The sequence below is a fragment of the Opisthocomus hoazin genome, chromosome 24, assembly GCF_030867145.1.
Source record: "Opisthocomus hoazin isolate bOpiHoa1 chromosome 24, bOpiHoa1.hap1, whole genome shotgun sequence".
Classification (NCBI taxonomy): Eukaryota; Metazoa; Chordata; class Aves; order Opisthocomiformes; family Opisthocomidae; genus Opisthocomus; species Opisthocomus hoazin.
In genome coordinates this window covers 6,774,917-6,802,199 of record NC_134437.1, presented here as the reverse complement: position 1 = coordinate 6,802,199, position 27,283 = coordinate 6,774,917, and the positions used below count along the sequence as shown (strand labels likewise).

The 27,283-nt window shown below is 44.5% G+C and overlaps 1 protein-coding gene across 8 annotated transcripts in view; it reads left to right on the top strand.

The window, feature by feature from the left end:
- The window catches only part of PRDM10 (PR/SET domain 10), a 43,314-nt gene extending 16,916 nt beyond the window's left edge, over nt 1–26,398 (top strand). For 7 of the 8 annotated variants that reach the window (XM_075442526.1, XM_075442525.1, XM_075442524.1 and 4 more), the window contains 18 exons: nt 625–832; nt 1,214–1,455; nt 2,484–2,687; nt 4,688–4,760; nt 5,426–5,543; nt 6,498–6,627; nt 8,678–8,905; nt 14,191–14,538; nt 16,358–16,513; nt 17,378–17,557; nt 18,336–18,446; nt 19,532–19,732; nt 20,297–20,440; nt 21,578–21,748; nt 23,015–23,155; nt 23,787–23,955; nt 24,583–24,695; nt 25,518–26,398. In XM_075442526.1, the coding sequence (XP_075298641.1) occupies nt 625–832; nt 1,214–1,455; nt 2,484–2,687; nt 4,688–4,760; nt 5,426–5,543; nt 6,498–6,627; nt 8,678–8,905; nt 14,191–14,538; nt 16,358–16,513; nt 17,378–17,557; nt 18,336–18,446; nt 19,532–19,732; nt 20,297–20,440; nt 21,578–21,748; nt 23,015–23,155; nt 23,787–23,955; nt 24,583–24,695; nt 25,518–25,754 (3,174 nt within the window). In that variant the 3' untranslated portion in view covers nt 25,755–26,398. The remainder of the gene's footprint in view (nt 1–624; nt 833–1,213; nt 1,456–2,483; nt 2,688–4,687; nt 4,761–5,425; nt 5,544–6,497; nt 6,628–8,677; nt 8,906–14,190; nt 14,539–16,357; nt 16,514–17,377; nt 17,558–18,335; nt 18,447–19,531; nt 19,733–20,296; nt 20,441–21,577; nt 21,749–23,014; nt 23,156–23,786; nt 23,956–24,582; nt 24,696–25,517) is intronic. The other variant, XM_075442528.1, reaches the window with a different exon arrangement.
- The last annotated feature ends 885 nt before the right edge of the window (nt 26,399–27,283 follow it).

The following is a 27,283-nucleotide window of genomic DNA, read 5'->3' as shown; positions in this document are numbered from 1 at the left end:
AGCTGGCGTGGGCGATGGAATGGTCTGTGCAGTGCACTTGAACTAATTTTTGTGGGTTTTTTTGTAGGGAAAGAAAGGGGTCAACTTTAGTGAGAGAATACAGTGCCTTCAGTTGTCTTCCATGTCCCATAGTTTACATCTAGTCCTCGTGTTGTCTCATCCCTCGTTGATCTCTACATGTGCGCTCTGTGGGATTGTTTTTGTTGGGTTGTACGACAGGAGAGAAGATGATGTGCCAAAGCGCAGGACTCCCGCGCTTCTGCAGAAGAAGCTAAAATACAGCTTTAGGCTCCAGATGATTTTCAGAGGCTGGACTTTGTTTCAGACCTTCTGTGAGGGTCCAGAACTTCTCTGATTTCGGCTTCTTCTCTGGAGAAGTCAGCCCTTGACAGGGTAGAGCTAGGTAGGGGCACAGAGCTGTCCTGAGTGAGGCTGTCAGCAGCTGCGATGTGAAACATCGCTTGGCAGTCGATTATAGCATCACTGTGCTTTGCCTTGTCCCCCTTTCCATTACCAAAGGAAGCAGGAAGGGTAGACTAGCAAGAACCTTCATTGCTCGTCTTTGTAAGAGTGTTTTTCCCTCGTGAATCAATTTTGATTGTTTGTTGTGAATTCTCTTCTCAGGCATCACTACCGGTGCATAACCAAGTGTTACCTCCTATGGAGGCAGTGGATGGTTCAGACCCTTTGGCACCTCTGCAGAATCAAATGGGAAGGATGGAAACAAAAGAGGAAGATGATGAGGATGAAGATGAGGAAGAAGATGGGGAAGACACTGACATGGATGAATGGGATCCGGATCCACCTCGACCCTTTGATCCCAATGATTTGTGTAAGCGTATGAAGTAGTGTGCAGTGTATTAACCCTCCTCTTTTTTCTTTGCCCTCCATCAGCCCTCAAGTAAACAGAGTCAAAAACCGTTCAGCTTCTAGCAGTAGTAAGAAAACCCTTTTATACCCAGAAATATATGCTTATATTTGGCTGCCTCGCTAAAAAGACAAGATGCTGTCTTAGGTGGAGTCCCTGAGCTGCTTTGTTCCTCATTTTGCAGGAGGCTGCCCTCTCTAATGTTTAAAAATGTAGACAGACTGTTGGAAGAAATGGTCCTATAGCTGAGCCAGAGATGTTTAGAGAGAGATAAGGCTGTCTCTTCTGAGCTGGTGTGTGAGCGTCTGCCTGAACAGTCGTGTCCTCTCTGACTTTGTGTTGTAGGGTGCGAAGAGTGTAACAACGCACATCCCTCTGTGTGTCCAAAACACGGGCCTTTGCACCCGATCCCAAACCGGCCCGTGCTGACCAGGGCCAGAGCCAGCCTCCCCTTGGTGCTCTATATAGACAGGTTTTTGGGAGGCGTGTTCTCCAAAAGGCGTATCCCCAAACGCACGCAGTTTGGACCTGTGGAAGGACCCCTGGTTAGACAAACGGAACTCAAAGACTGCTATATCCATTTGAAGGTAAGGGGGGACGTGTGCGAGAGAAGAGGGATCAATTTGTGCTTGAGCTTTGATATTCATGAATGTGTTGCTCTGCCTCAATGAGTTACTTCACCGGATTTACATCCATCTCTGAATGTAACTTAGAAATACCCAGATTGCTTTGGCTTGAAATCTGCTGTTCAGGGAGACACAATAACCATGGTGAATATTCTGGCATTATGGTGTTATGATATATAGGATGTGTAACGTGGAATGCTGTGAATCACTCGCACGAGGGCTGAAGCAGCATCTGGACATAAAAAGAGCTGCCCCATCTGAGGATGTTTTGCAGCATTATTTTGTGTCATGCTGTAACTTCAGTTAAAAATACGATTTTTCTGCTTCTCCTCCTCTCTCCCGCAAGATGCAGAGGAGACTCTTTTTTTCTACCTCCTCGTACAACTTGTTGGCATGAGGTATAATGGATTTGGCACGCTTTTATCCAGTTATTTACTGGTTTCATTATATGAATTGGTCCTTTATTTGCTGGAGATCAGGTCCACAGTCTTAGGAGCGCTGCTCTCTGATGGTCAGTGTCTGACAAGGAAGTTGTGACCGCAGCCAGATTCGGGAACCCAAATGACGTTCAGCAAAAGAAGCGTTGCTTCCAGTCTGGGGCAGTGTCATGAGTGAGCAAATGAAAGGAGAAGTGGATCTGCCAGTTAGAAACGTCTGATGCCCTATAGCCTGCTAAAGCTGCGGCTCCTTTCGTTGCCTCATTTGTAGCCACACGTGAAGTACTGTGCCTGACCCTTTGAATGAATGCCTCTTGCCCTGGAATGACGTGGAAGGGTCCATCGTGTCTCTCCAGTTAAATCTAATGGTTTTCAAGTGTTTTTTGAAGCGCTGCCTGTTTCTGGATCCCTGTTAGCAAAGAGAACATTTACGTTAGGAAAGCAATGAAGGCGTAGCTAAAGTTGCACGGTCGTGGTAGTTTTTTTAGAAACCTGGATTCTTTTGACCCTGCTGCCAGGCAGTTAGTCACATGTAACTGGATTTTGCTACAGGTGTCTCTTGACAAGGGTGACAGAAAAGACAGAGATTTGCAAGAGGACCTGTGGTTTGAACTTTCTAGCGAGGCTCTCTGCAACTGGATGATGTTTGTGCGTCCAGCCCAAAACCATTTGGAACAGAACCTGGTAGCGTATCAGTACGGCCACCATATTTATTACACAACCATTAAAAACGTGGAGCCCAAGCAGGAACTCAAGGTATGGCATTGCTCATGTTTTGGGACTCATTTTTCTACTGATGAAATGATGTCTTAGAGTTGCTGCTAGAGTGCATCTTCAAGGGCCAGGAGCGATTGCTGTAAAGAGTTTTTTCTGATACAGGACGTGATGGCCTGAATCAAATGTCACTCAAGTCAGTAAGTAGTTAGCCACCGACATACGCATTTTAAACGAGCTTTGCCTCTGGTATAAAATGATGAAGTTGAAAATTAAAGTATGTAAATGATTTGTCTATCACTGTCATGCTTTACACTACATATATTTTACTGATGCAATGTAATTTTTTTGCAGCAGTCTAATTCTTTATGGTTCTGGATGCCCTTTCCAGTTAGTCCTGTGTGCCCTTGACTTGTTTTCTGGTGCCTTAAGTGACTGTGGTCTCTCACTTTACCTGGCTTTCCTGGAACTTTTGAAACTTTGCATGTGGAAATTGATAAAGGATGTTGTGACTTCCCAGTGAGTTACTTTTTGTTCCCTCTAAAAACGTTTTGATTACTTTGAGCTCAAAGCAGCGCGGCTGGCTGAGATGGCCTTCGTTTTCAACATCTTCTGGGGAACTGGGGGCAACCTAAAAACTTTGATATCAGGAAACTATTCATTCTTCAAATCTTTTCTTGCACGCAGATTTCAACAATTGAACAAAAAACTGTTTTAAACACGCTTAGCTAAACCAGGGCTAAGACTCTGCTTATACACTACTTTCTGGTTTTGAAGAGTAGGATTCTTTTTGGTTACTCTGAAATCAGCCCTTAATGTGTCTAAGCTGAATCACTAGAAACCTCGTTAATCCATTTTAAGTGTATCCAAACATCATTTTCTCAACAGTTTTTTAAATCAGTTGGAAATCGGACTTTAATTAAATTTGTACAGACCTGCCTGTAGAGGCACCGTTTTTCTTGCTTCATGTGTCTTTTGGGGTAAAATTAGTGTGATGATTGAAAGCTAATTACCTAGGGTCTGTAATGGGTTTTCCTCCCTGAGAGGATGTAGGACACTGATATAAATTTTATCCGAAGATTGGAGTAGGTGGATCAGTCAGTTAAAGTTGAGAACTTCTGTATTGCGTGACAGGTGAGTCATCGAGGCGCTCCAGGCTTTCTTGGTTGTCCAGCTAGTGAGATGCCTGTGAGGTAACGTGCACCTGCTAGTGAGTCTCGGAAGGAGCTGGAAATGCCACTCACGGCTGCTCTGAAAACAGTTGTGGCCCACTGCAAGTTTAAACTTACCAAGATTTTTCATACTGAAAATGTGTTTGTGCCTTCTTGAAGAAATCTGTTCTGAAACGGAACATTTTTAATTGAACAGTATAATTAAAATGAGAGAGAATGCAAGGATTCTGAGCAAAATGTGAGCATCTGATTTGGGGCTCTAAAACTTTGTTTTTCTGCCTCTTGTGGTTTTCTCTGCTAAAGGCTTCCTAGTCCTCTCTTCCAAAGAAAGGGGTTCAGCGTGCTGCAGGCTGGTGGTTCTTTGTTTTGGGAAGCAGGACCGTATAGCTCCAATCCTTCAGAAGTTCAGAAACATTTTAAATGAGTCTCTGGACACTGCTGCCTATTGTCTATGCAAAGAGAGCGGGAAGGAAATGGGAAATCTCCCGAGTTAAAAACTTCTCTCTTCCTCTTGGTGCAAGAAGTAACAGTACTCTGCTGACATCCATCCTTTACAATATTACAGTCAGGTCTAAAGAGATAAATCTTATTTCCTTTAGAGCTACTGGTAGCCATGTGTGAGATTAACATTCGTATTAGGAGGCTATACCTTAAAATTAAATGGATATGCCTTCTGAGCAAAGATCTTTTATTCCTCAGTGGGGGCATATTGATCTCAATAGGCTTTATTATTGAGGATGAAAGGAGCGATAAGAGTTAGTGGTTGAGGCGAGTGAAGTAAATGTATTGCTTAAAAACCATTTTTAAACGAATTCCTCTTAGTTCTGGTTGCATCTAGAAGTGTTTTGTTACCTTGTGTCCTTGCTGCAGGTGTGGTACGCTGCCTCTTACGCAGAGTTTGTGAACCAGAAGATCCATGACATATCTGAGGAGGAAAGGAAGGGTAACTTGGGCTCTTCTGCTCTCAGTTTTTGCAATGTGATAGTGGTTAGGTGTTGTACTTCTTAAGTTTCAAGTCTATGGCCTGCATAGTGCTGCCAAATTTCTGCTAGGTTAAGAAAAGCTGAACCAGATCTAGACTGTGTTATTGAGACTTATTACTGCTAACTTTCCTCGTGCTAATGTTACAAAAGTTTAACCTTCTGCCTCAGTTTCTGGGAAGCATTAGGTTGCTGCTGGAAATAGTAATGTTTCTGTACTTGATGTCTAATGTTGAGTCTGTGTAATAAACCGATGTGCTGCTGCTTTAGATTGAGAAATTTCCCTTGACCTCCCCAAAATTATACCAGAGACACAATCCTGTAGGTGCTGTTTAAAACAAGAGCATATTTAAAAATCTTGCTGAATCTTAAGCGCTGTATATAGTGCATGTGAATTGTCCCCAGTGGCCCTTTTGTCTTTCTGTGATGAGCAGTAGTCATGCCACAGTGCAGAGGGGATAAAAGCAAAGCTAAATGGAGCGGTTGCTGGGTATTCTGCGCCGTCTGCCTAACCTTCAGGGAAGAAATACGTCCCACAGAGGACAGAAAGGCTTTGGGGGGGGGGAAAATGAGGCGTTTAATTGGTGGTGACTGAAATGCTGTTATTGACATTTCCACTCGAATGTAGTTCTCAGAGAGCAAGAGAAGAACTGGCCGTGTTACGAGTGCAATCGCCGCTTCATGAGCTCAGAGCAGCTCCAGCAGCACCTCAACTCCCATGATGAGAAGCTGGACTTCTTCAGCAGGTACTGAAAGCTTTAGCTCTGTCTGTGTGTCACTGTGGTGCTTCCCCAAACTTGCAGAAGGAAGGGTCTTTGCCCTAGAGATCTTATTGACAGCCTTGAGAGAATGGCTTGGCAGCAGAAGGTGAGACTGTGGCACCAGGAAGCTGACTGGTGTGAGAAACTTGGCGAAAGAAGTAGGTTGAGGGCAATAAATACCTAGTTGAAACTGGTAAGGTTCTTGTTGTTTGCCTTTGATTTTTCGCCAGTGACTTTTTAAAAATTGCGGTATTTCATACCACAATATTGAAATACTGCTGCTTCTCAGATATATGCAGGTACAGAGCTTGGAGAACAAGACTTCTAATGCTTTGGCTCCTCACTGGGCTGGCAAGGTAGTCTATCTTGACCTATTAAAAGCTGAACCTACAAACGTCCATCAGAGCAGAAGACATTGGTGCTGCTTTTTTCCTGAAACTTAGCAAGTGGCTCTGTTTTGCTGTGGGTTTCTTTTTGTTGGACACAGAAAACTCTTCCCTTTGGTTTTCTTTGACATCAATGGCGAAGTGCCTTTTTGGGGAGGATGTTATGGCTTCAGGTTTTAAATTGGTTTCCTTGTGCATTTGTTCTGTCTAGCTGTAAAATGCTTTCCAGCACACCGTACGCTGGGGCGTTGGACGTAGGAGAGTTGCCATGGCAGAGGACTTGCCAGAAGCCAGCAGTCCTCTCGATCCTGCGATAACTGAAATACATTTTAATGTGGTCTGGACTTTGATTGCTCAAAGAGCACAAAATGAATAGGTACCAGCCAGTACCCTATTTTTTCGCTGCCAGAATTTCTTCAGACTTGATTTGCTGCAGGCCATTGTTATGGAGTTGAATGGGTGAATAGTGATGCTGAGAAAGAATGCATAAAATCAGTGGAGATTCCAAATCCATCTTCTTTGTCTGTAACCTGGAGCCCTATGTATTCTGCAGAGCCAGAGGCCGAGGTCGTGGGCGAGGAAAGAGGAGGTTTGGACCAGGCAGACGCCCGGGACGCCCTCCCAAATTCATGCGTATGGAAGTAACCAGTGAAAATGGGGAAAAGTGTGAAGAAGGGACGCAGGTATATTTTTGGAGATGGGGAGGAGGAAAAAAATCCACATGGGGGATCTAAACCCTTGACTAAAAGAATTTGGGGTATCAGTGCAAACTGAGGGTGTGCTTCATATTTATACCAGAGTAATTCTTGGTTTTTTAGCTGTGATTTGCTGCCAGGGGAGCACACTACTTCTATAAAAACTCTAAAACCACTTGCATTTGTACAGCAACTTTCCTCCTGAAGCACTTAGCAGTGAGATGGGTTATTGCAGCAGTTTAGCCAGCATCACAAAAGTAATTTAGACAGTAAAACTGTAATGGGAATTTAGGTTCATATTTGTCCTTTCTGGAACGTGAGGTCAGAGCCTGCTCTTACAACTGTTGCTTGTAGGATTAAATCAGTTTGAGATATGATTCTTTATGATGTTTTAATGTTAAAAAAAAAAGGGGCCTCCTGTAGCTATAGTTATTGCAAGATGTTCTTTTGTGTTTGATTGTTAAATTCTGTAGGGACCTAATATGATGTATTTATATAAGTAAAATGCTAATTTCTCTTTGCTGACCATGCTTAGGTTACCACCAGGTCCTTTTACGAAAGGTGTCAGGAGGGATCGGTGGCTCTGTTTTATGACTTAGCTGGAAGCTGATACCTGGAGCAGTAATTTTCCTCTGGTGTCTCGCTGGGTCGTGGTTCAGCGCTGAGTCAGAAGGAGGAATGTGTGTGTTGCCTATGACTGCCTGCCGCTCACTTCCTGAGCGTGGAGCACGGCCTAAAACGTTGCACTAAGCACGGGCAAGTGCAAGCTGACGTGACCCAAGCCAGCTCCATGTAGACAAGTGAGCATAATGCTGTTCCCAAACTCTTAACTGCAGAGAGACAGGGCTTACTGGGTGCAGTCCCATGCTAATGTGGCTGAATGGCCCATGGACTGGAGGTGGCTTGGAGCATGGCCCGGAGCTAGCTCCTGTGTGTCTGTATGGTCAAGCAGGGCCATGGTTATGTCCCAAGCCTTTGGAGGTCTGCCCGCCTTGCTAATGGCTGGACACAAGTTCATCTGCCTGAGAACTTCAGACCTGGGACGCTGTGAGCACAGTTTAGTGTCAGCAAGCGTGGAAACTTGCCACCTAGACCAGGACTGGGCATGGGCTGGTGTATTGCTCTGCAAAGTGTCTCTATCTGGTGAGCATTCACAGCTGCGCTCCCTCTGGCACCTCCATGTTTTTCTTCTTCTCCCACACCTGCTTTTGTGATTTGACAGTGCCAGCCGTGAGCTGATACACTTCTGGTTGCACTGAGCGATGTCAAGGAGCGATCTATGTGTGTTGTTTTGGTTTTTTTCCCCTTGTAGTATGAGATTATTTCATCCCAGAGGAGTTAGTGGAATTAATATGGGAAGAATGTAGATTTTTTGATAGGTGCTTCCTGCTCCCAACACCCTCCCTGTTCTCTTTTGCTAATGCAAAAATGGAGGAAAGCAGCTTTGTGTGATAAGTGTAAGTGATGTATGCAGCTGGGTGGAGGAGAGTATGCAGAGCTTGGAAACTGGATAGCAAAACAGACAGTGCACAGAATAATGATCTCGTTTGTCACTTTCCAGTTGAGCACTGCAGCTAGTTTGTTAGAAAGGAGAAGACATGGCATAGCAATGTGATCATGTTTCAAAGTGACAACAGTTTCAACGAGACAGAAATTCTCTGCCTTCCCTGATCTGTGCTAGTCACTTTGGTAGTAACATTTCTCACAGGTCAGCCTACGTCACCTTTGGTTAAAGCAGCAATAGTCCAAGTGCAGAAGAACTGGCTTGGCTGTTACCAGCTGCGTCGCTTTGATTGTGTCCGATCAGAAAACACGATGGCCAAGAGAGTCACCTTCCCTAGCGCTCTGAGTGCTGTTGTAGGTGGAGGTGATCTGCTGAGAGCATCAATAGAACGCAGCAGGAAAGCGTTAGCGGAGATCCGTTTTGTTTATAGCTTGTGATTAAATCTATAGAAATCTTGCTGTCTGCTGAGTATTATCAAAGCATTTTTCAGTGGGTGGGGGGAATAATCACTGGTTGTATGATTTGCGATTTCAGGACTTGCTGCATTTTTCCAGCAAGGGGCAGTTTGATGAGGCCGGACAAGCCACACTGAATGGGTTGGAGCAGCAGGAGCAGACGCCGGTGCCATCAGAGACGCAGCCGGCACTGGAGCAGCAGTCACAAAACCACCCGCTACAAATCCAGCCGCAGCATGAGGAGAGCACGGTGCCCACGCAGAGCACCATGACAGCAGATGACATGAGGCGAGCAAAGCGTATCAGGGTAAGCCAAGAGGACAGCGGCTCGTGCCTTCTCTCACCCTCTCCGTGTGCTGTCACCCAGAGAATGCTGGACCTGCCTGCCAGGACCAGCTGGTCTCTTCCTCCCACTGCTGTATCCATTTCCAAATCCCGAATAAAGCGGCTCGTTCCTAGCAAATTGCTTTGCACTGAGAAGAAGACAAATCTCATGTAAAGCACTAGTATCTCATGAGATGCTAGTGAGAACTGGTCAGCAACTGGAGCCGATTCAATTCCAGCACAATAATTCTTTCATGGAAACGCAGTCGGTCCAAGCTGGCAAGCAGGAGTGCCTCAAACAGCCGGCTGAATCATGGTGCTGTGGCACAGACTAATGACTTGTTCACAGCACCATCTGTCTCTCAGAACTCTTGCCTTGCAAAGAGTTGCCAAAGAGGAACCACGACCTTGCTTTACATCCCCTTGGTTGATGAGGATGATATTTAGTGATAAAATTTGGGGTAGAAAACCTGCCGGGTTTTGAGATGAAAACCTGTGCTAAGAGCTTTGTGTACCAGCAGCGAGCACTTTGAGCCTGAGCTTTGTGTCAACTGGGTGAGCTGTTTTTTCTTTACTATGTGTGGGAGGGAAATGATTCAAGCAAATAATCCTTCAAGCCATGTAACTGGGAGATTGGTTTATTTAGCCTAAAATCTTTTTTGTTCTTCCGTGTTTAAAAAGAATTTTGATTACAGAAAGGAACAGCTGCAGTAGTGGTAAAGCTTCGTTTTCAGGGCATGAGAAAGGATTAGAAAAGAGTTGAGTAACTGTTCCATAGAGGAAGGTGTTGAGCCAAATTTTGCTCTCAGTTTATAGCAATATATAGGCGAGACCAGGGGTGGTGTTAACCCATAAATGCAGCGGGGTGTCTTGAAGGAAGAATTTGGCTCTGGCACTTCTAGACTGTAGAATTTTTGACCCTATAAAATGCTTGCGCTCTGTGAATGTCAAGTTTCAACCAGTAATTTGATTTTCATATGTTAAAAGCTTGGGGGATTTTTACTGAACATATTGAAGGGTGAATACCGGAGTACAAAGATAGATGCTGAGTTTTTTGACTGTAAAAACCATGGGTATTGACTGCTTATGATGTGCCACAACTTCCTCAGTAGAAAGCTGAGGCCTGAGTGTGATGGGAAGAGAAGATGTTGCCTGTTCCGCTGAACTTGTGAACCCAAATATGAACTGAAGATTTTCTTAAACAGTAAATGTGGGAAGAAAGGGACAGAGATTCTGAAGTTACTACTTTGCCTTGTGACTTAGCTTTTGTTCCCTGGAATGTTGTCGCACAGGGATGACAACTCGGAGGAGTGCAGTGGTGGTTTAGTGCTCGGTGGCGTGTCTGTATCGCCAGATCTCCCTGACTTCCTGTGCCTCTGGCAGCTTGTGCTCAGCAGAGTTCTGGAGAGGTTTCCAGATAGGGGCACTGGCAGAATGGCAGATGGGTGGTTGCACAGCACCTTTCCATATTGCATCAGGCTGTGAGCAATGAGAACTTGAGATAAGAGTAAACTAGCAAGCGTTGTTTTTTTATGCACTGAAAAATCACAGCAAGCTCTAGCACCCTATGAGCACTCGTTCAATTCAACTATTCACATCACCTTGTTATAATAACATGCACTTAATGTTATAAGCAAGAAAACACTTGGTTTTAAGATGTGTAGTACATCATTCACTTGCACAGAACAGGTAGAAAGTCTTGGCTTCTGATTATGATCTGAAGACCTCTGTAGTTCCAGTTCTTCCTTTATTACTCATGTAGGATTTAGTTTTCAAAAACAATTCTGTGTGAATAGTTTCATCTTTTTCTAAGGTTGAAGGCAGTGATGTTCTGAGAGTGCTTTCATTCTTCCTGGAAGCACTGAACTCTGGTGCCACAGGGTTAAAGTCCTGATAGGATCAGTTTGTTTTTCAGCCTCTGCTTTAGAGCCTTGCTTGGGAGGTCAGACCTTAAACACGGCAGTCCTATCCCTAGCATTGAAGAGAGGTACACCCACCCTTCAGGATCCTCCAGTAACAAATTAGAGGAACGTTGTGGTCCACAGCCAAAATGAATATTTGTTTTTAATTCAGTTCTGGGCAGTGTCCAGAGTGTCTATGGGCTCATCCCAGAAACATCGGCATGTCCAAATTGCTTTTTTTACGTGCAGAGCTGATCTTAAAAGGTCTTTTGCAGAGGTGACTGCTTTACTCCGAGGAAGGAGCTGGCAGGGATAGCGATAGGATTTGGAAAGCACAGGCACTTCCTTCATGCTGAAAGAAATGCAACTGATTGTACAACAGAGTACAAACAGTAAGATGAGGTTATAAAAGTCCTTACTCGACTTTTTCACTCTCTTAACCCTTGCCCTGTTGTCATCCTGCCCTAATTACTCCCTTCTGCTGCTAAAAGCATTTCGTTCTCGCTGTGGCTCTGCAGTACACATTACGTCATTATTAATCAACTCTGAGAAAACATGAAAGGTCACCAAACACCTTCAGGATGATCTGTGGTTTTTATCTTTGCCCTTTAACTCCCTTTTGGGCAGTTATTAACTACAGGGTAAACCTTGAAGATCTGCTTCGTGTTTCCTGAGGCAAAAACCTCAAAGGAGTTTTGCCTGAGTAAAGAGTAAACTCCAGCTAGAAGAGCTGGCCCTCGTAGTGACCCGCAGAAGCGTGGCTATTGCAGAAGTCAAGGCTTCTGTTTCAAAGTCCGTTGCATAACATAAATATTTTTCTCTCCCTCAATGCTGCCTGCTCAGCTGGAGCTGCAGGTAGGTTTGGCTTGGCTTTTTGTTTCGTTGGGTTTTTGCTGTATCTAATCAAATGGTACGTAACAAGATCACCTTCCATGTTGTTTTGTCCAACTTCTGTTTAGTGTCTCCTGGTTGACCCTGCATCATGCATTGTCACATTTGTTCTTCTTTAAGCAACCAATATCCAGAACTAAGTGTTATCTGCATAACAACTTGCATTCTTCTAGTTCTGTTCATACTAATTGCAAATTTGAGGTGAATATTATAGGAGAAAAACGCTTGGAATGAAATACTATAATATCCATCTTGAAGTTATGGAGGATTTGTTTACACAGTTGTTTGCACTGGATCAATGTTATCTGTTTATGAGACAACACTTAGTTATCTCTTTCTGTTTTTATACTAGATAGTTTAACTAACTGACAAGCAGTAAAATGTTTCACCCTTCTGTAGCCTTTGAGATAGCAGTGGGACTCTGATTTACACGGTGTAGGCGTATGGCCTGCTGTCTTATGGGTCGGGTGGCTGGGGGTTACAAACAGCGGGGGACAGCAATAGTGCGGTGAGGAGCTTGAGGTGCAGATCTTCTAAACTACTTGGCTTATTAGCATATGGTTAAGGGGAAAATTAGATACCTCTGACTCCAAGCAACGTGTTAATTTTTACATAGCACACGTCTATCCTTCCAGCTCACTGTGTCATTTACAGCAGATCCGTGTATTTCCCATTGTCTCCACTTGTAAAATGGAGAATGGAGATGATGACCATTCATGGGAGGGCTCATCTGGGGCTCCTGTATTAAACTGCTAGCTTGTTTCATAGCGAAACAGTTGCTCTCGTGTTCCTTTTTCCAGAATGAAAGTATAAGTTTCCCTCTGCAGTTCAGAAGGTGAAAAGGATCGTTCGGGTTCACTAATCTGATCTCTAGCACAGCATTTTACAATATTGCCAAGCTGTTCCCTTGTTCCAACAGTAAAGCTCCTTTACTTTCTCATTGTCAGCTGTTGGCACACACTTAAGGGACACAGCAGACATTCCCTCAAGAAAAGAGGAGGGGAAACCAAGGAAATCTGTTTGCAGATTTGTCTTGAATGTATCTCAAGTATGTAATACTGAACATGTGTAAGCATAGGTGCCAGCAATGTAACTACTGAGATGTAGATTCTGTGTGTCACATCTGAAAAGACATCCATAAATGCTGATGTATAGATCTTCTTGTGGAGAAGAGTAAATATTCCTTAGGCTTCTTGCAGAGAAACGGCAACATGGCAGTGTTCTTTCGGTACAGTAGGGCTGATACTGTGCTGTGGGATTTCACCCGTGCAGAGGCATGGCTGATTTCTAGCTTTGCAACTATCCCACATAGTTGTCATCCAACACTGAAGTGCAGGTGCAGGGTGTGCTTGCCTGTTTCTGCAGGCAATGTGTCCAGCAGCATCTGTTTCTCCAGCAGGCATCGCTGATATCAGGACTGGGATGGCTCTCTAACTTTTATCTGAAGGGGAGGAAGGGAAGAAACAACAGTCAGGAAATCTTACAGAAAAGGTAGACTGGAGGAGAGCACACACCCAAGCAAAGCAGGGACTGGGAAGAGAAATTGTGTGCAGCAGGAGTGGAGAAAAACAGATAAGAGCAGCCTGGTACATTAAACTTTAAAATGAATGTTCACACAACCGGCATTATGCGCAATTCACAATATTCCTGAAGTTTCTTGCAATACCGAAAAAAGCAATTTCAAGTTTGACTGTGTGTAATCAACTCCCCCTGGAGTAGACTGCAGAATCGATCAGAGTTCCTCTTGATTTAGCACCAGCGTGTTTGTCTTTCATCATCTTCATTTTCAGGCTCTAGCACATGATGTATGCTAAATGGCAAAGAGAGGCGAATTGCTCACAAGTTCTTACGTGTTGCCCGTAAACCTGCCCTTCTGCCCCTGCTGTAGTGTTTTGAAGTGCCGTTCTTGCTTTTGACAATAACAAAAAGGTTGAGCATATGCTCCACCAGAAGTCTTCCAGGCAATGCTAAACCACCGCTGCACATCTCTGGTGATGTTTGGTGCAGAAGCTGATTCTGTAAAGGGCTGTGGAATTTCTTAAGCCCTGCTCCTGTGTGAAAGGCAGGGCATTAGCTTGCTCTTGCTTTGTATGGTGGCTGAACTTCTGACCCAATCCCCCCAAATCAGCTGGAATTGCAGCTTTTCTCATGCCCAGGTCTGTACTTCAGAAGACTTAGTTTTATTTTATAGAAAAATGCCATGCTAAAGACAGAAGTTGGCTGAATTGGCAGAAAACAGCAACTGGAGAGCCAAGTCCTGCATTGTGTTCTCCTAATTCAGTGTGTAACTGCAGGTACATCCCTCAACTTCTGCTTGTCACAGCCTCCCCCTCTGTAAAATGGAGACAGTATCTAGAACACAAAAGCTTTAAGTTTAGGTTCACGGATCATCCGGTATACTTAATCTTGAAAACATTTGAATGTGGAATCCACACATAATAATAACAGCTAATGGTCTTTTCCATGTTTCTTTCAGAATGCAGCTCTTCAGCACCTGTTCATACGGAAATCCTTTCGCCCGTTCAAATGCCTCCAGTGTGGGAAGGCCTTCCGCGAAAAGGACAAACTGGATCAGCATCTGCGGTTTCACGGACGGGAAGGGAATTGCCCTTTGACTTGTGACATCTGTAACAAGGGCTTCATCAACAGCAGCGCTCTCGAGAGCCACATGAAGTTCCACATGGACCAGAAAACGTACTCCTGCATCTTCTGTCCCGAGTCCTTTGACCGCTTGGATCTGCTGAAAGATCATGTGGCCATCCATGTCAATGATGGCTATTTCACCTGCCCTACCTGCAAAAAGCGCTTCCCAGATTTTATCCAGGTGAGATGCCGTGCTGATTTGAAGCACTGGCTCCGGGTCCCTTGCGAGCACTCGGTTTATGAATTTTTCAGTACTGTTCTTGTGTAACGACGCATGTCAGTTCATTGTCACAAGATAAAAGGGGTCCCTGCCAGTCAGCAATGAAAAAGGAGTGACCAAGCACTCCTAGGTGTTGTCTTACGCCACTGAAGTGCTCTTTCCACTAAGTAGTCAGTTGTGGTACTTTAATCTGGCATTAGAAGGCACTGTACTGTTGGACAGGTGGTCCCTTATCCCCAGAAAACGCCCAAAGCAGAGGTCCCGACTACTTTTGGTTGGTACAGATCCACGGCACAAAACCATATTGTCTTTTGTTGTATGCAGCATATCCCTGAATACACCTTGTCCTTTGCCATTAAGACTCTGAACCAAAAGCATTTGTGCTTTTACATGATAAAAATATCTTTCAATCCCTTCACTGTTTTTGTCAGGGTAATTTGTTTGCATGCCTTGCAGAAATGCCAGAACAGATCAGGATACTCTGCTTCCTGACTTCCCCCCAGGCTTCAGCTGGGTACTTACTCCTCTTCTCTGCACACTGCTTAGGAGAGGTTGCGCTGGGGTAGTGAGTAATGTAACTACTTTGTGCAGCGTGCACAGCCACCAGAGGAGATAGTTGTTACAATTTAAGGATGCTGTTTCGATGTTCAGTAACAAAAAAACTGAGACGTACCATGTACGTATTCATGATGCTTCACATGGACAAAGAGCTTGATATGTCTTGCTGAGCTGCCTGACTGAAATTGGAATGTAGAAATCCACTTTATGTCCAGTAATAGGAACTGATAGACTAGCCAATAGGCTAAAGAGGAAAGGATGGGGGAAAGTGATTTACTAATATGATTCCACCCTGGCTAAAACCCTTTATCTTCTGTAAATGTTGAACAAGGGAAAATGTTGATGACTCAGAAATGCTGTACTGCAACCTAATTTCCCATAAATTTTCCCGTGAAACTGAGCCAGTCACAAGAAGGTCCCATGTCTTTTTTCCAGCTATTCAACTCTATTTTGGAGTTTAAAGATGATATTTTTTTCATTTGGTGCTATGTAAATAATTAAGTCTAGTCACCGTAAATTGCTGCCTAGTGAAATACTTTTACGTGGAACAGATCAAGATACTAAGTCGTTCCATGTATGATCAGTGTTAGAAGATGCTAAAGATTCAATTAGGGATCCGTTTCTTGAACAGAGCTTGGATTTCAGATGTTAAACCTCATTAGTGACTTTATTGGGGGGAGAAAGTCCCATGAGATGGTTGAAGAGGTCAAGGATAGTCCCAAGATATGCAAAAGTAATTACCATTCAGGAATGGCATGCAAATGGCTTTCTGTCTGTGTGTGTTTGTTGCCAGTTGTAATTGCAAGCTTGTTCTCTCTGACTGAAAGGAGTTAGTCCTTGTATTTATATTTCTGATAAATGAAGTAAAGATAAGGAACCCCAGACAAACTTGTTAACTCAAGGATGATTCAGTAAAACTGGTACATCATGGACTTCTGCTGCCCATGAAGTGCTCGCCTGCGCAACAGCTGATGTCTTCAAGAATCAGTGTTGAAGAAATCAAATCCTCCATCCAGAAGCAGAATAGAGATGTTATGGCTTTATAGAAACTATTGCCAATATATCAGCTGTTCTGATAAAACACTTTTTAAGCCTAAGCAGATTAGAGAACTCTTAGAACCTTTTTCCTTCTTTCTTTTTCCTTTGTGCTAAGAGCTTCTGAGAGTGTTTTACCACATGCTTTTCTCTTTTGAATAAATTCCATTTTTCTGTGCAATTCTAGGTCAAGAAACACGTACGCAGTTTCCATTCAGAAAAGATTTACCAGTGTACGGAGTGTGACAAGGCTTTTTGCCGTCCCGACAAGCTGCGACTCCATATGTTGCGACACTCGGACCGCAAAGACTTCCTGTGCTCCACGTGTGGCAAGCAGTTCAAGGTAAGATGACTCTTGACCGGATCGTTCCTGGTACAGGTGGAGAACACCATTCTTTACCCTCCTTTGAGCAGACAAGCTCGTGTTCTCAAAGGTGGAAGAAACTATCGTGTGTGAACATGCTAGACGTGCACGCAAGTTGCGTGCACCGCTTCGTGTCGCGTGTCAAGCTATGACATCCATTTCTGATGGAGAAGGGGCACGATCCACCCCAGCAGCTCTCATCAGTGGATTAATAATATTCTTGGCCAAGGTGCCTGTCTGTGGGATGCATCTTATCAGCACGTGACATCCAAATGCCTTTCAGATCCCTCCAGTATAGATGCAGTAGGCTGTGAGCCGGGTAAACTGTGGTGGCAGCAGCCTGCTCCTTGTCACTTAGTTTCTCGTGGGATACTGAGGGACTGGATGCTTTTGGGTGAAGAAGCACGTGCTAGACAGTGTATGTCCGGAGAAGCTGGATTGCTTCCGGGCAGTAGGTTCAGTACTGCTGTAGGACTTGAGGTCTTCCTGAGTCAAGAGTGTTATTTGATGCAAGTTTCCAGCTGTACAGAGTTGAGACCTAATATTTTAGATAAAAAAGAGCCAGAGTGGAGGGACTTGTTCTCAGAGGCTGCTAAACTAGCATTAGTTTGGCTTCTGCTTTTGTGGCTGAGCAACCTCGGCTTGGTTTGAAGGATAAACCAAAGCCCAGAGGGTTCCTACTGAGCTGTCTGACGCTGAGCGTGCAATTCTGTCTCATGACAGCGCTGGAGAGGAACAGCCAGAGAGATCTCTGAACAACTTAAATCATGGCTCTTCCTTGTAACAGGTAGTAAGGCAGTAAGCGGTGCTGATACTTTTCTCCTCGACTTTCTCTTTCCCTAGAGGAAAGACAAACTGCGAGAGCATATGCAGAGGATGCACAACCCAGAGAGGGAGGCCAAGAAAGCTGATCGAATCAGCCGCTCAAAAACATTCAAGCCTCGGATAGCTTCCACTGACTACGAAAGCTTCATGTTCAAGTGCCGGCTCTGTATGATGGGTTTCCGCCGGAGGGGCATGTTGGTGAGTGTCTGTGTGTTCTAGCCTCTCTTGCAAGGTATGTGCTCAGTTTTGATGGATAGTTAAGGAATAAAGATGGCCATCCAATGGCTGGAACACAAGGATGCTGTTAAACTGGGAGAATTCTGCAGCTGAGTTAAGATTGTATCTCTCTTAAAACTGTGTCTAGACTCTTCATCAAATGTGTGCCTCTGCGTATCTCATTGCCTGTGGTGTGTGTCTGGTTGTCACTACTGTATCTTAATGCTGATGCTGATTGATGTGTAACGTGCTTAGCAGAACATAAGATTAATATATTGCCTAGTTCAGTCTTACTGCCTCAGTTTTCCTGTCTTTCCTGGGTTTTTTTGTTTCTCCTGCTTCTTGAGGGGCCTCTCCTGGCCACGCCGTGCAACTGCCACTGTGTAAGTGGTGCTGGGCAGTGCGAGATGTTATTTGCAAAGATTTCATGAGGGTTGTGATCCCGGCTAGCCAAGGCCTCCCTGGGCAGAGGTCCTTTACATTACCTCGCTCTCAGCTTCAAGGGAGTTCTGGCAAGCTATTTTAACCCTTCACATCTTATTTTTCTATAGAGAAACTGCAAATGAGATCTAGCAAAGCCATGTTTGCCTTCAGCAGCCGACTGTGAAAGCACAATAGCCCTTGCAGCAGCAAATGCTTCTGGTGCTGCTGACTAGCGTTATTACAGTTTTGGTTTGGCTGTTACCTGTGTCTAAGAGAACAAGCAATTGCTTGGCTTCCATCTGAAATATGCTCTTTTGTTCTCTTTCTTTCTGTTAAGGTGAATCATTTATCAAAGAGACATCCAGACATGAAAATAGAAGAGGTGCCAGAGCTCACGTTGCCCATCATCAAACCCAACAGAGATTACTTCTGTCAGTACTGTGATAAGGTATGTAAGGAAGTCACCCCTCGGAGGGTAGCTCAGTCCTAGACCTGTATGCAACCAGTTTGTCTCGGTGTAGAAACATCTGGCAGGGTTTGTAGCTTTTTTTGAGGTGCTTACCAGCAACATTTCTGCAGCGCTATCCAAAAGAAATTAAGAAGAAATGCATTTAGGCCAAGGTAGCTGAATGCTAATTGAAAACTGCAGGCCTTCTTTTCTTCTGTCTTGGGAGTTGGTAAAGCTTAAATACTGTCATCCAGCCAGCAGTCACCCACCCTTAGTCCTGTATCACTTTTGCAATCCAGTGCTAAGTATCCTATCTATAATTGCTGAACACTAATTTATTTTGGTTTCTGTATCACTTCTGAAAGTTAGTCTCTAATGCCTTTTATTTTAAGCTGCTTACTTAGTCACGTGCCAGTAATTCCCAGTGTTCAGTGGAGCCTGAAACTGCTTCTGCATGGCCTTGGGGTTCCTGTTCATACTCCCTGGCTTTAGCTTTTTATGCATGTGGGCTTTTATTTGCCAGAGAGTGTATTTTGACTGTTCTTATCCTCAGTATGTTCTTCTGATGCCTCCTTCCTTTTGTTGAAAGGGGGTGAAAAAAAGGCTAGCTTTAAATAATACTACAGAATAATCATTTGTTGATGTGCCTAGGAAGAATTAAAAAATGTTGATTGCTGAAGGCTATTAAAACCGTTTGATACTGTGTATGAGAGCGGAGGCATCAACCCTCATGACAAATTAACATTGGCCAAATTACAACTTTGATCAGCGCTTCTGATGCTTGACCTTCCAAGTATTGGGCAAAACATGTTTTCCTCATATCTTCCTGTCCTGCTTTGCTTTGTTGTGGCACACAAGTTCTCAAATGGCTTCTGCATGCTGCACAGAAAGGGGTGGTTATTGCAGGTTAATAAAACACTGGCAGGTGTATGTATATTCATGCATTATGTTGTAATTGTTTGGGGATGTAACTAGGCATATTGTCCAAAGCAACGTTGGGACCTTCCAGATGAAGATAACTGGTAGCTGTTTTCTGCACGGACATCAGGATTACACCATTTTCATCCCAAATCTTTACCCTGCAGGTGTACAAGAGTGCCAGTAAACGCAAAGCGCACATCCTGAAGAACCATCCTGGTGCTGAGCTACCTCCAAGCATCCGCAAACTGCGCCCTGCGGGCCCTGGGGAGCCGGATCCCATGCTGAGCACCCACACCCAGCTGACAGGCACCATAGCCACCCCTCCTGTCTGCTGTCCCCACTGTTCCAAGCAGTACAGCAGCAAGGTACGGGGTTGTCTCGTGGCCTCTGAAGATGGGCTCTCCCTGGTGATGCTCTTTCACGGTCTCTGTCATCTGTCAGTCCACAAGCAGAGCTCTTTTATTCTGAGTCAGAGTGCTGGTTTTGTGCTGCATGCTGACAATACAGGCACAGCCTGCTCATTTTATGGCAAAAAGGTTCCCTAAATAGATAGCGTGAGCTTGAAAGAAGAAACAGAAATGTTATCAGGGCGCGGTCACAAATGGAAAAGCTTGGGAACTGCTCACTGACAGCAACAAGGGAGAGAAGTAAGGAAAAATGCAGAGAAGGTGACCTCTGGAAAAGGTCCCCAAAATATTTAGCTGTGTTGGGGTAAAAAGCTTACGGGTTGTGGTGTTTAGGGCAATGTTTCGGTACCAGATAGCTCTAATCAGCAGGAACTTTGTGATCCTTGTTTCCTTCTTGCTGACCAGAGCATCCCATAGTGTGAATCTGGATGCTGCCTTAATGGTCCGTAGGGCTGTTTGATTTCAGCTGGCCCGCAGCAGAGCTGCTGACCGTCTTTCTAACGCTCTTTTGCGTCTCTGTAGACGAAGATGGTACAGCACATTCGCAAGAAGCACCCGGAGTTTGCTCAGCTGCCTAACACAATACACGCCCCGCTGGCGACAGCTGTCATCAGTTCCACGCCTGCTGTTCTAACCACCGACAGCACCACCGGAGAGACTGTTGTGGTAAGGATTTGAGACCTGTGAGTTTAGGCCAATGGAGGGAAACGAACAGAAGCCCTCTGGTATAGCAGTCTTAGTGCTTATTTGGCAGACATCGTTATAAAGCATGTGTTAGGACATTATTTGAGATACTTCTGTTCCTGAATCTGTGTGTTGTAGTTTCCCCTCTGCCAGGAACTACATATTTCTCTTTCGGAGCTCTAAGGATTTGTCTTTTTCTCCTACTTCATTCCCTCCTTTCATTCAGACCCATATGCTACTGACTCCACGTAATACTTCCACACATGTCTAACTCAAGAATATCTATCTTGTGGATTTTCACTGGGACTGTTCTCTCGAGGTGCTTGCGGTATTTGGGATCAGGAGGACATGTTTAACGATGACTGAGGACTGGATCAAACTGTTCAGAGGGGTCAAAATCGTTCTGTAATCGTTTAGATGGTGCAGAACTGAGTGATAGGAACCTCCAGCGGCTGATCTCGCCACTGTTAACACATCAGCTGCTACGGAAATGAAAGCTGAGACTAGAAAAATGAGTTTTGTCTCTTAGTGGTGCTGGGGTGCTGCATAGTTTTAGAAATCTTAACCTCAGTTTAAAACTTGCTATTTGAAGACTGCAATGGGATAAAAGACTGTTTTGCTTGAAAATGGGCAGATTGAGCCAGGGTGCTGTTGGCTTCATAAACCTGTTTAGGTGCCAAGTGTGTTTACACACTTAGGAAATACAGCTGTCAAGAAAAGTATTACTCTGGCAGGTGAGGAGAGGCAGAATATGTCCAAGAAGCACTTTTTGACTTGGAAGCCAAGTAAACTGTTAACAATGCAGGACGTTTGTCTAATAGAATACTGATTTTGTTGTCTAATAGAATACTAATAAGCCAGAAGATTACAAGCATCTTACTGTATGTGAAGTTAGCCTTTAATGTTCCCGATGAGCATTTAGACGAGAGGAGAACAATCCCAGGGATGATCCCTGGTGATTGCTTGGGACCCCGTCCTTTGTACACCATAAGCTCTTGTAAATGAATGACTAGGCCCAATGGTATAAGTGTAGATTCAGTGTGATAAGAGCTACAGTCCTGCAGAAGTGTTAAATCCAGTAGACTCTGTGATGATGGTCTGTGTCTCTACCTTTCTCAGACAACAGATTTACTGACACAAGCAATGACGGAGATATCCCAGACCCTCACAACAGACTATCGAACTTCCCAGGGAGACTACCAGCGAATCCAGTACATCCCTGTGTCTCAGGCCACAACTGGCTTGCAGCAGCCTCAGCACATACAGCTGCAGGTTGTTCAAGTGGCCCAGGTGAGTGACCTGGTGGGGGACTTGATGTGCTTGCGACTCCATGCACATCAAGCCTGTGCTTTCTTAGGGCTGTAGTGCTCGTAAGTTTGTTAGAGTCGTTACAAGAAGTGGTGCAGACTATTTTTTACAGGTAAATTGATAGATAGTGCTTAGGGTTCCCATTGTAAGTGTTGTGTACTAGGCATACGTAGTCCTGCAAGTCTTTATCAGCTTACTGAGGACTTACCAACGCAGTCCTAATTTAGTTTTAGCTGTATGGGCACCTTTGCCTCGAGTCTTCTCTAGAAAGGTTTTGTAGCAACTGGAAAAGTGGGGCAGTGGGTGACCCATTTTTGCAGCTGAGAAGATGAATTTGTATTTCCTTGTTCTCAGTGAGCCAGAGCCAAAATTTGGAAGTACAGAAAGCGCTTGCTTTTTCCCTTCGTATCATTTATTAGAATATTTATTCTCTGTGATGCTCAATAGCTTCCTAAAAATAAAAACAGAGTGTAACTAGAGTAACTGAGCTGAGGAAAATAACTCAGGCAGCTGTAAGAAATGCCCGTAGCCTTCAAATCTATTATCCACTGGGTGAAGCTGAAACTACTGTGTCTTTGTATTTGCATCTGAAATTCTGTGTTCTCTGGGCCTCACTACCAATTAGGTTATGAATTTGGTTAATAAAAGCCTAAACAGTGGCCCTGGTTAATATTGACCGTGGCTGTTCTAACAATACAAGAGCATGAATACCGATTCCTGCAGCTAATACTAATTTTATCGAGAGCTGTGACTTGTAATTAAACTGCTCCAATTGGTATCATTAGCAGGTGTTGCTCAAGAAAGCCTTTAATCAGCAACACTTTGAGCACTTGTCTTGGTACAGAGCTATGTCAAACTACGGTGTTGGGTCTGCGGATCTTGACTATGTATCCATTTTATAGAAAGATGCTTACAAAGAAGGATGGTCCAGTGGTTGACACTAATCTGGGTTTTCAGGCCCTTTGATTTGAGTCCAGCCTCTGCCACAGACAGCTTGTATGACCTTAGGCAAGCGCTTTCCATCGATGTCACTGTCTCAGTGCCATTACATCTGATAAGTCTACTTCTTTTATCTCCTGGGAGTGCAGAGAGGGTAAGCGCAGGCTTGAACGGGAGCGCTCCATGGCCTCGCTAAGGCTCGTAGCTCATTGTTCCCTCCCTTGTATCACAGAAGAGGTTTACACGACTACTTCTGCAAAGAATTTGAAGTATATGCCTCTGCTCTGATTTTTTTTTTTTTCTCCCCAGGCTACCTCACCTCACCAGTCCCAGCACTCCACAGTAGACGTTGGGCAGCTTCATGACCCCCAGACGTACACCCAGCACGCCATCCAGGTGCAGCACATCCAGGTCTCGGAGCCATCGCCAGCCACTCAGTCATCATCGCAGGTATTTCGCTCTGCCCTTGGAGGGAATGTTTTCCCTGCCAGTCTGTTCAGCGGGCGTATTACACACGCTGATGCAGGAGACAGTCTTTTCTGTGTCATTTAAAGGACCACACATGAAATGACTCTCACGTGAACATCTCTGAGATGATCAAGTAGTTCCCAGATGTTCGTAGGTTGTATGGGGGTTCTTTGTTGTGTTTTTGTTTGGGGAGGGGTTTTGTTGTGGCTTATTTTTCTAATGATATGTACAAGGTAGAGATAAATGGCTGGGAGCAGACAAATTTGAAGTTAGCCAACTGAAGTATGCAAACGGAAATGGACATTCCTCACATACTGGAAGTTAAGCTTTTCATGCTGTTGGGTAGTGTTTAGCCTCTCATCTCAGTTCCCTGCCACAGACTTGCTATGTAACCTTTGGCAAGCAATGTGGCTATTTCAGTTTCTTGATCTCTGCTTGCTAACCGCAGCGTGAAGCAAGCTGGAGGAGAGGGAGGAGAGCTTTGCTGTTCTTTGGGCTTGATATGCTACAGAACCTGCTGCCCGCCCCCCATCTTAAGAAGGATAAGTTTATAACAGTGTAGAGGTATGCAACGCGTAGTACACTGCAAACACTTAATCTCTCTTTTTCCCAGGTTGGAGGTCAGCCTTTGAGTCCCTCCTCACAACAATCTCAGCAGGAGCTCAGCCCCTCGCAGATGCAGACAACGTCATCTGCACCAAACCAAGCCCTCCAGCAGCAGCCAGGGTCTTCTGTTCAGCACACCTATCTTCCCAGCACATGGAACTCGTTTCGGAGCTATTGTAAGTGTCAGCAGTAGCTCTCAAGAGTAGTTGGCTCGTGTGTGGCACTAGTACGTGCTCTATTTCTCCAGCTACCAAATGGGGTAGTACTTTAAGAGCTCATTAAGCTTCATGATTAATATTCATAGAGGTCAAAGAGGATAAATGGGCTTTGACAAAAGAAAATGGTTGTACTAGCTTTTCTACTGTAGGTCTATAATTATCCAACTCTGTGGTTTGGGGAGGCAGACTGGGCTCCTTTATTCCAAAGAATCCGCATTCAGCAAGCGTGGATGTGTTGGATAGCAGCTTGTTCCAGTTTGGATGGATGCTTGAAAGAATCATACAGGAGATGAGGGTGACGTGAAATGATTTCTCATGTCCATGCAGCTCTGGATGGTAATTCTGTGATTTCTTGGGTGAGAACAGGATGTCTTGTCTAGGCGTGAATTACCAAAACTGCAGCTGACGGTTAGCTGGCGTAATTCTGTTGAGGCCTGTGGAGTTTTACAAGGCTGCACAGTACCTGAATATCTTTTCAACAACCACTGTTTCAGGCTTGAAGTCTTAGTGACAGTAAGCTATTCTCTTTCAAGGTGGTCTTTGAGTTTCACTGAAGGTCTTGATTTTCCAATTTCCATTTTTTAGCATCTGAGATTCAGATGATGACCATTCCCCAAGGCCAGTACGTGATCACAGAGACCGCTGTAGGTACACCGGTCACCACTGTCAACACAGGGCAAGTGAAAGCAGTTACTCAGGTAAGGAAAACAATCATGCCCTTTTTTATCCTAAATAACGCAGGCTTAAAGCCTGCTGTTCAAATATAGTCATGATGTAAACTCTAAGTTACAGAAGGCAGGAAATAATAACCTCATGAGCTTCAAGGAAAAGGTACTGGGTTTTTTTAAGTAGCAGCATTGTACTTCTTTACATGTGGTGATTACAAATAGTTTTCTGCATCTAGCCATTTACAGGGCCCCTGCTGTCTGGCCCCTATATGTATGAGTCCCTGAAGTTTAAAGTGTTCACTTGGTCACATTTGCAGGGCAAAGCATGATTAAGTGGTATTGATAGTCTGGAAAATATTTGAGAGTAAGCTGTATCCGTTAAAGCAAAATTCAGAACAGTTTCTGGAAACGTTTTGATAGCTTTCTGTTTTCTGTAGGATTACAAAATAAGGAGAGTTACTGCTGTCTCAAATAGTAAGCAGTCCAGCATAAGGAGGCAGGCCGTTGTACTGCGTTGATATTGGACACTGGAAATGTGGAAAATGGAAAAAACTTTCAGAATAGTTATATTAAAAATTGCTGTTTTGTAGTAATGGGTTAATTGTGCAACTAATTTAACCATTCATAAGTTAATCGACTCCAAAGTAGTCCAGTGTACTTCAAAACAAAGGACAAGAGTTACGTTGCTCTTGAATTCATTCAAATGAAATGCAACTTCATTTCAGAATTCCTTGTTCTTAGCAAAATGTCTTCCAGCGCAGCAACAGGAAAGTGTTTACAGCCTATTAGAACAGAAAAGAAACAGAAGATGCAACAATTAATTATTGCTTATATTTTATATTCCCCATGCAGACGCACTATGTGATATCTGAAGGTCAGCCCGATCTGGATGTCAAACAAAACCCTTCGCTCTCTAGCGAGGTACAGGTCGGCGTTTCCCAGCCGCCGGCCCACACGGATACCTTGGAATCGCAAGCGAGCGGCCAGCAGCCCACCACCCAGTACATAATCACTACAACCACCAACGGCAGCGGCGGCAGTGAAGTGCACATCACTAAACCAAGAACTTTCTCAGCGGAACACGAATGAAGAAGCCTTGTGGTGGCACTGGCTTGTACTTGTCACCTCTCCCCGAAAGCCCAGATACATGGGTATCCTGGAGCTCAGTATGTTTCAAAATATATGCTCATGTAACTTCAACTAAAATCCTGGAGCTCTTGTTAATGCTTTAAGAGGGTTGAAGTCCCCGGTGACCGTAAGAAGCACCCTCAAAATCCTTCTGGGATACCATTGTATGCCGCTTTTAACAAAAAGGACTGGAGGAGAAGTGAAACCTCTGCTTGCTCTGGACTTTATTTTTTGGCATGTCTGCTGACCCTTATTTTTTCCTTTTTGGAAGTATCTCCAGTAAACAACTTTATTTCAACTGTATGGGGAAAAAGCTTGCCTAACGGAAGGCTGACTGGCAGGTTGTGTTGTATGTGTATTATTTAATAGGAGCCGTTGAACAGGAGGACATGGTGTAAATGGCCAGGATGTGGCAGAACTGCTTCCTGTGTCTGTGTTTCAGCAGCCAGGGTGAAAGGGAATACACCGGCTCAGTGCAGCAGACTGCCTGGAGAAAGAGCAGCAGCCAAGCAGGGGCTCCTCGCCTGGGTGTGCGGGGATGGACAGAACAATGAAGCTGTGAAGATGTGCCGAAGCAGTCCATTAAATTATTATTTTTCCAACCATCCAGAAGTGTTTACATGCTGTCTGCCCTGCCCTATGTTACCGAGCAGTTCCAGAAAGAAGGGAAAGTGCAGTCTTAAACCAGTGTCGTTTGGAACAAACTGATTGAAATCATAACAGAACATAATGGCAGTGTGGAGCTGCTGTCAACTCTTTCCCCTCCAACATTTGCAGGGAAAATCGCCTTTTTGCCTGTAAACACAAAAAGGCTCCACTTGGCCTGCACAGCAGCTTCTGCTGTGATGTAAAGCTGAGCCAGGAGAAAACAAGGGTGCAGGAGCACGCCTCTGAAGATGCAGGGTCGTTGTCTCTGTTGCCACCTCGAAGTAGACGTGTTTCTCCCTTGCAGACTGGGCGGAGGGTTGGTTACTGTGATTTTTCCAAATACCTTGCTGACGATGCACTGTAATTCCTTCGGACAGTTCCATAGAACGACCAGCCCCGGACTCGGGAAACACCAGAAACATGCTAGCGGACCACTGTTTATGGGACACAGAAAGCCACCTGTGAGGGCTGCCTGCTTCGGTAGGCCTGGTCTATCTACGGAATTTGTTGCGTTTAGGGACCAGGAGAAAGGGAAAGAGAAGGTTTATCTTTTAAGGCAGTGTAATATTTTATTTTTGATCTTGTGTAAGTCTCCTTCGCAGTCTTGTTGGCTGGTTATCGAATGCGTTCTGGTATTTTCAAGGATATAACTGCAACTCCTGATGGGATATACTGTGTATGTCTAAGCCTCCTTTCACTCTGCTTGAAAGCTCATCCCAGAAGGTCTGTGTGTAACAGGATACCTTTATTTATGAAACAAAGAAGGATGTTGGGTCTCAATGGCCCTTGAGACTGAAGAACTGTGTTTTTTGGTTTGTTTTCTCTGTTGTGCTGCTCTGAGT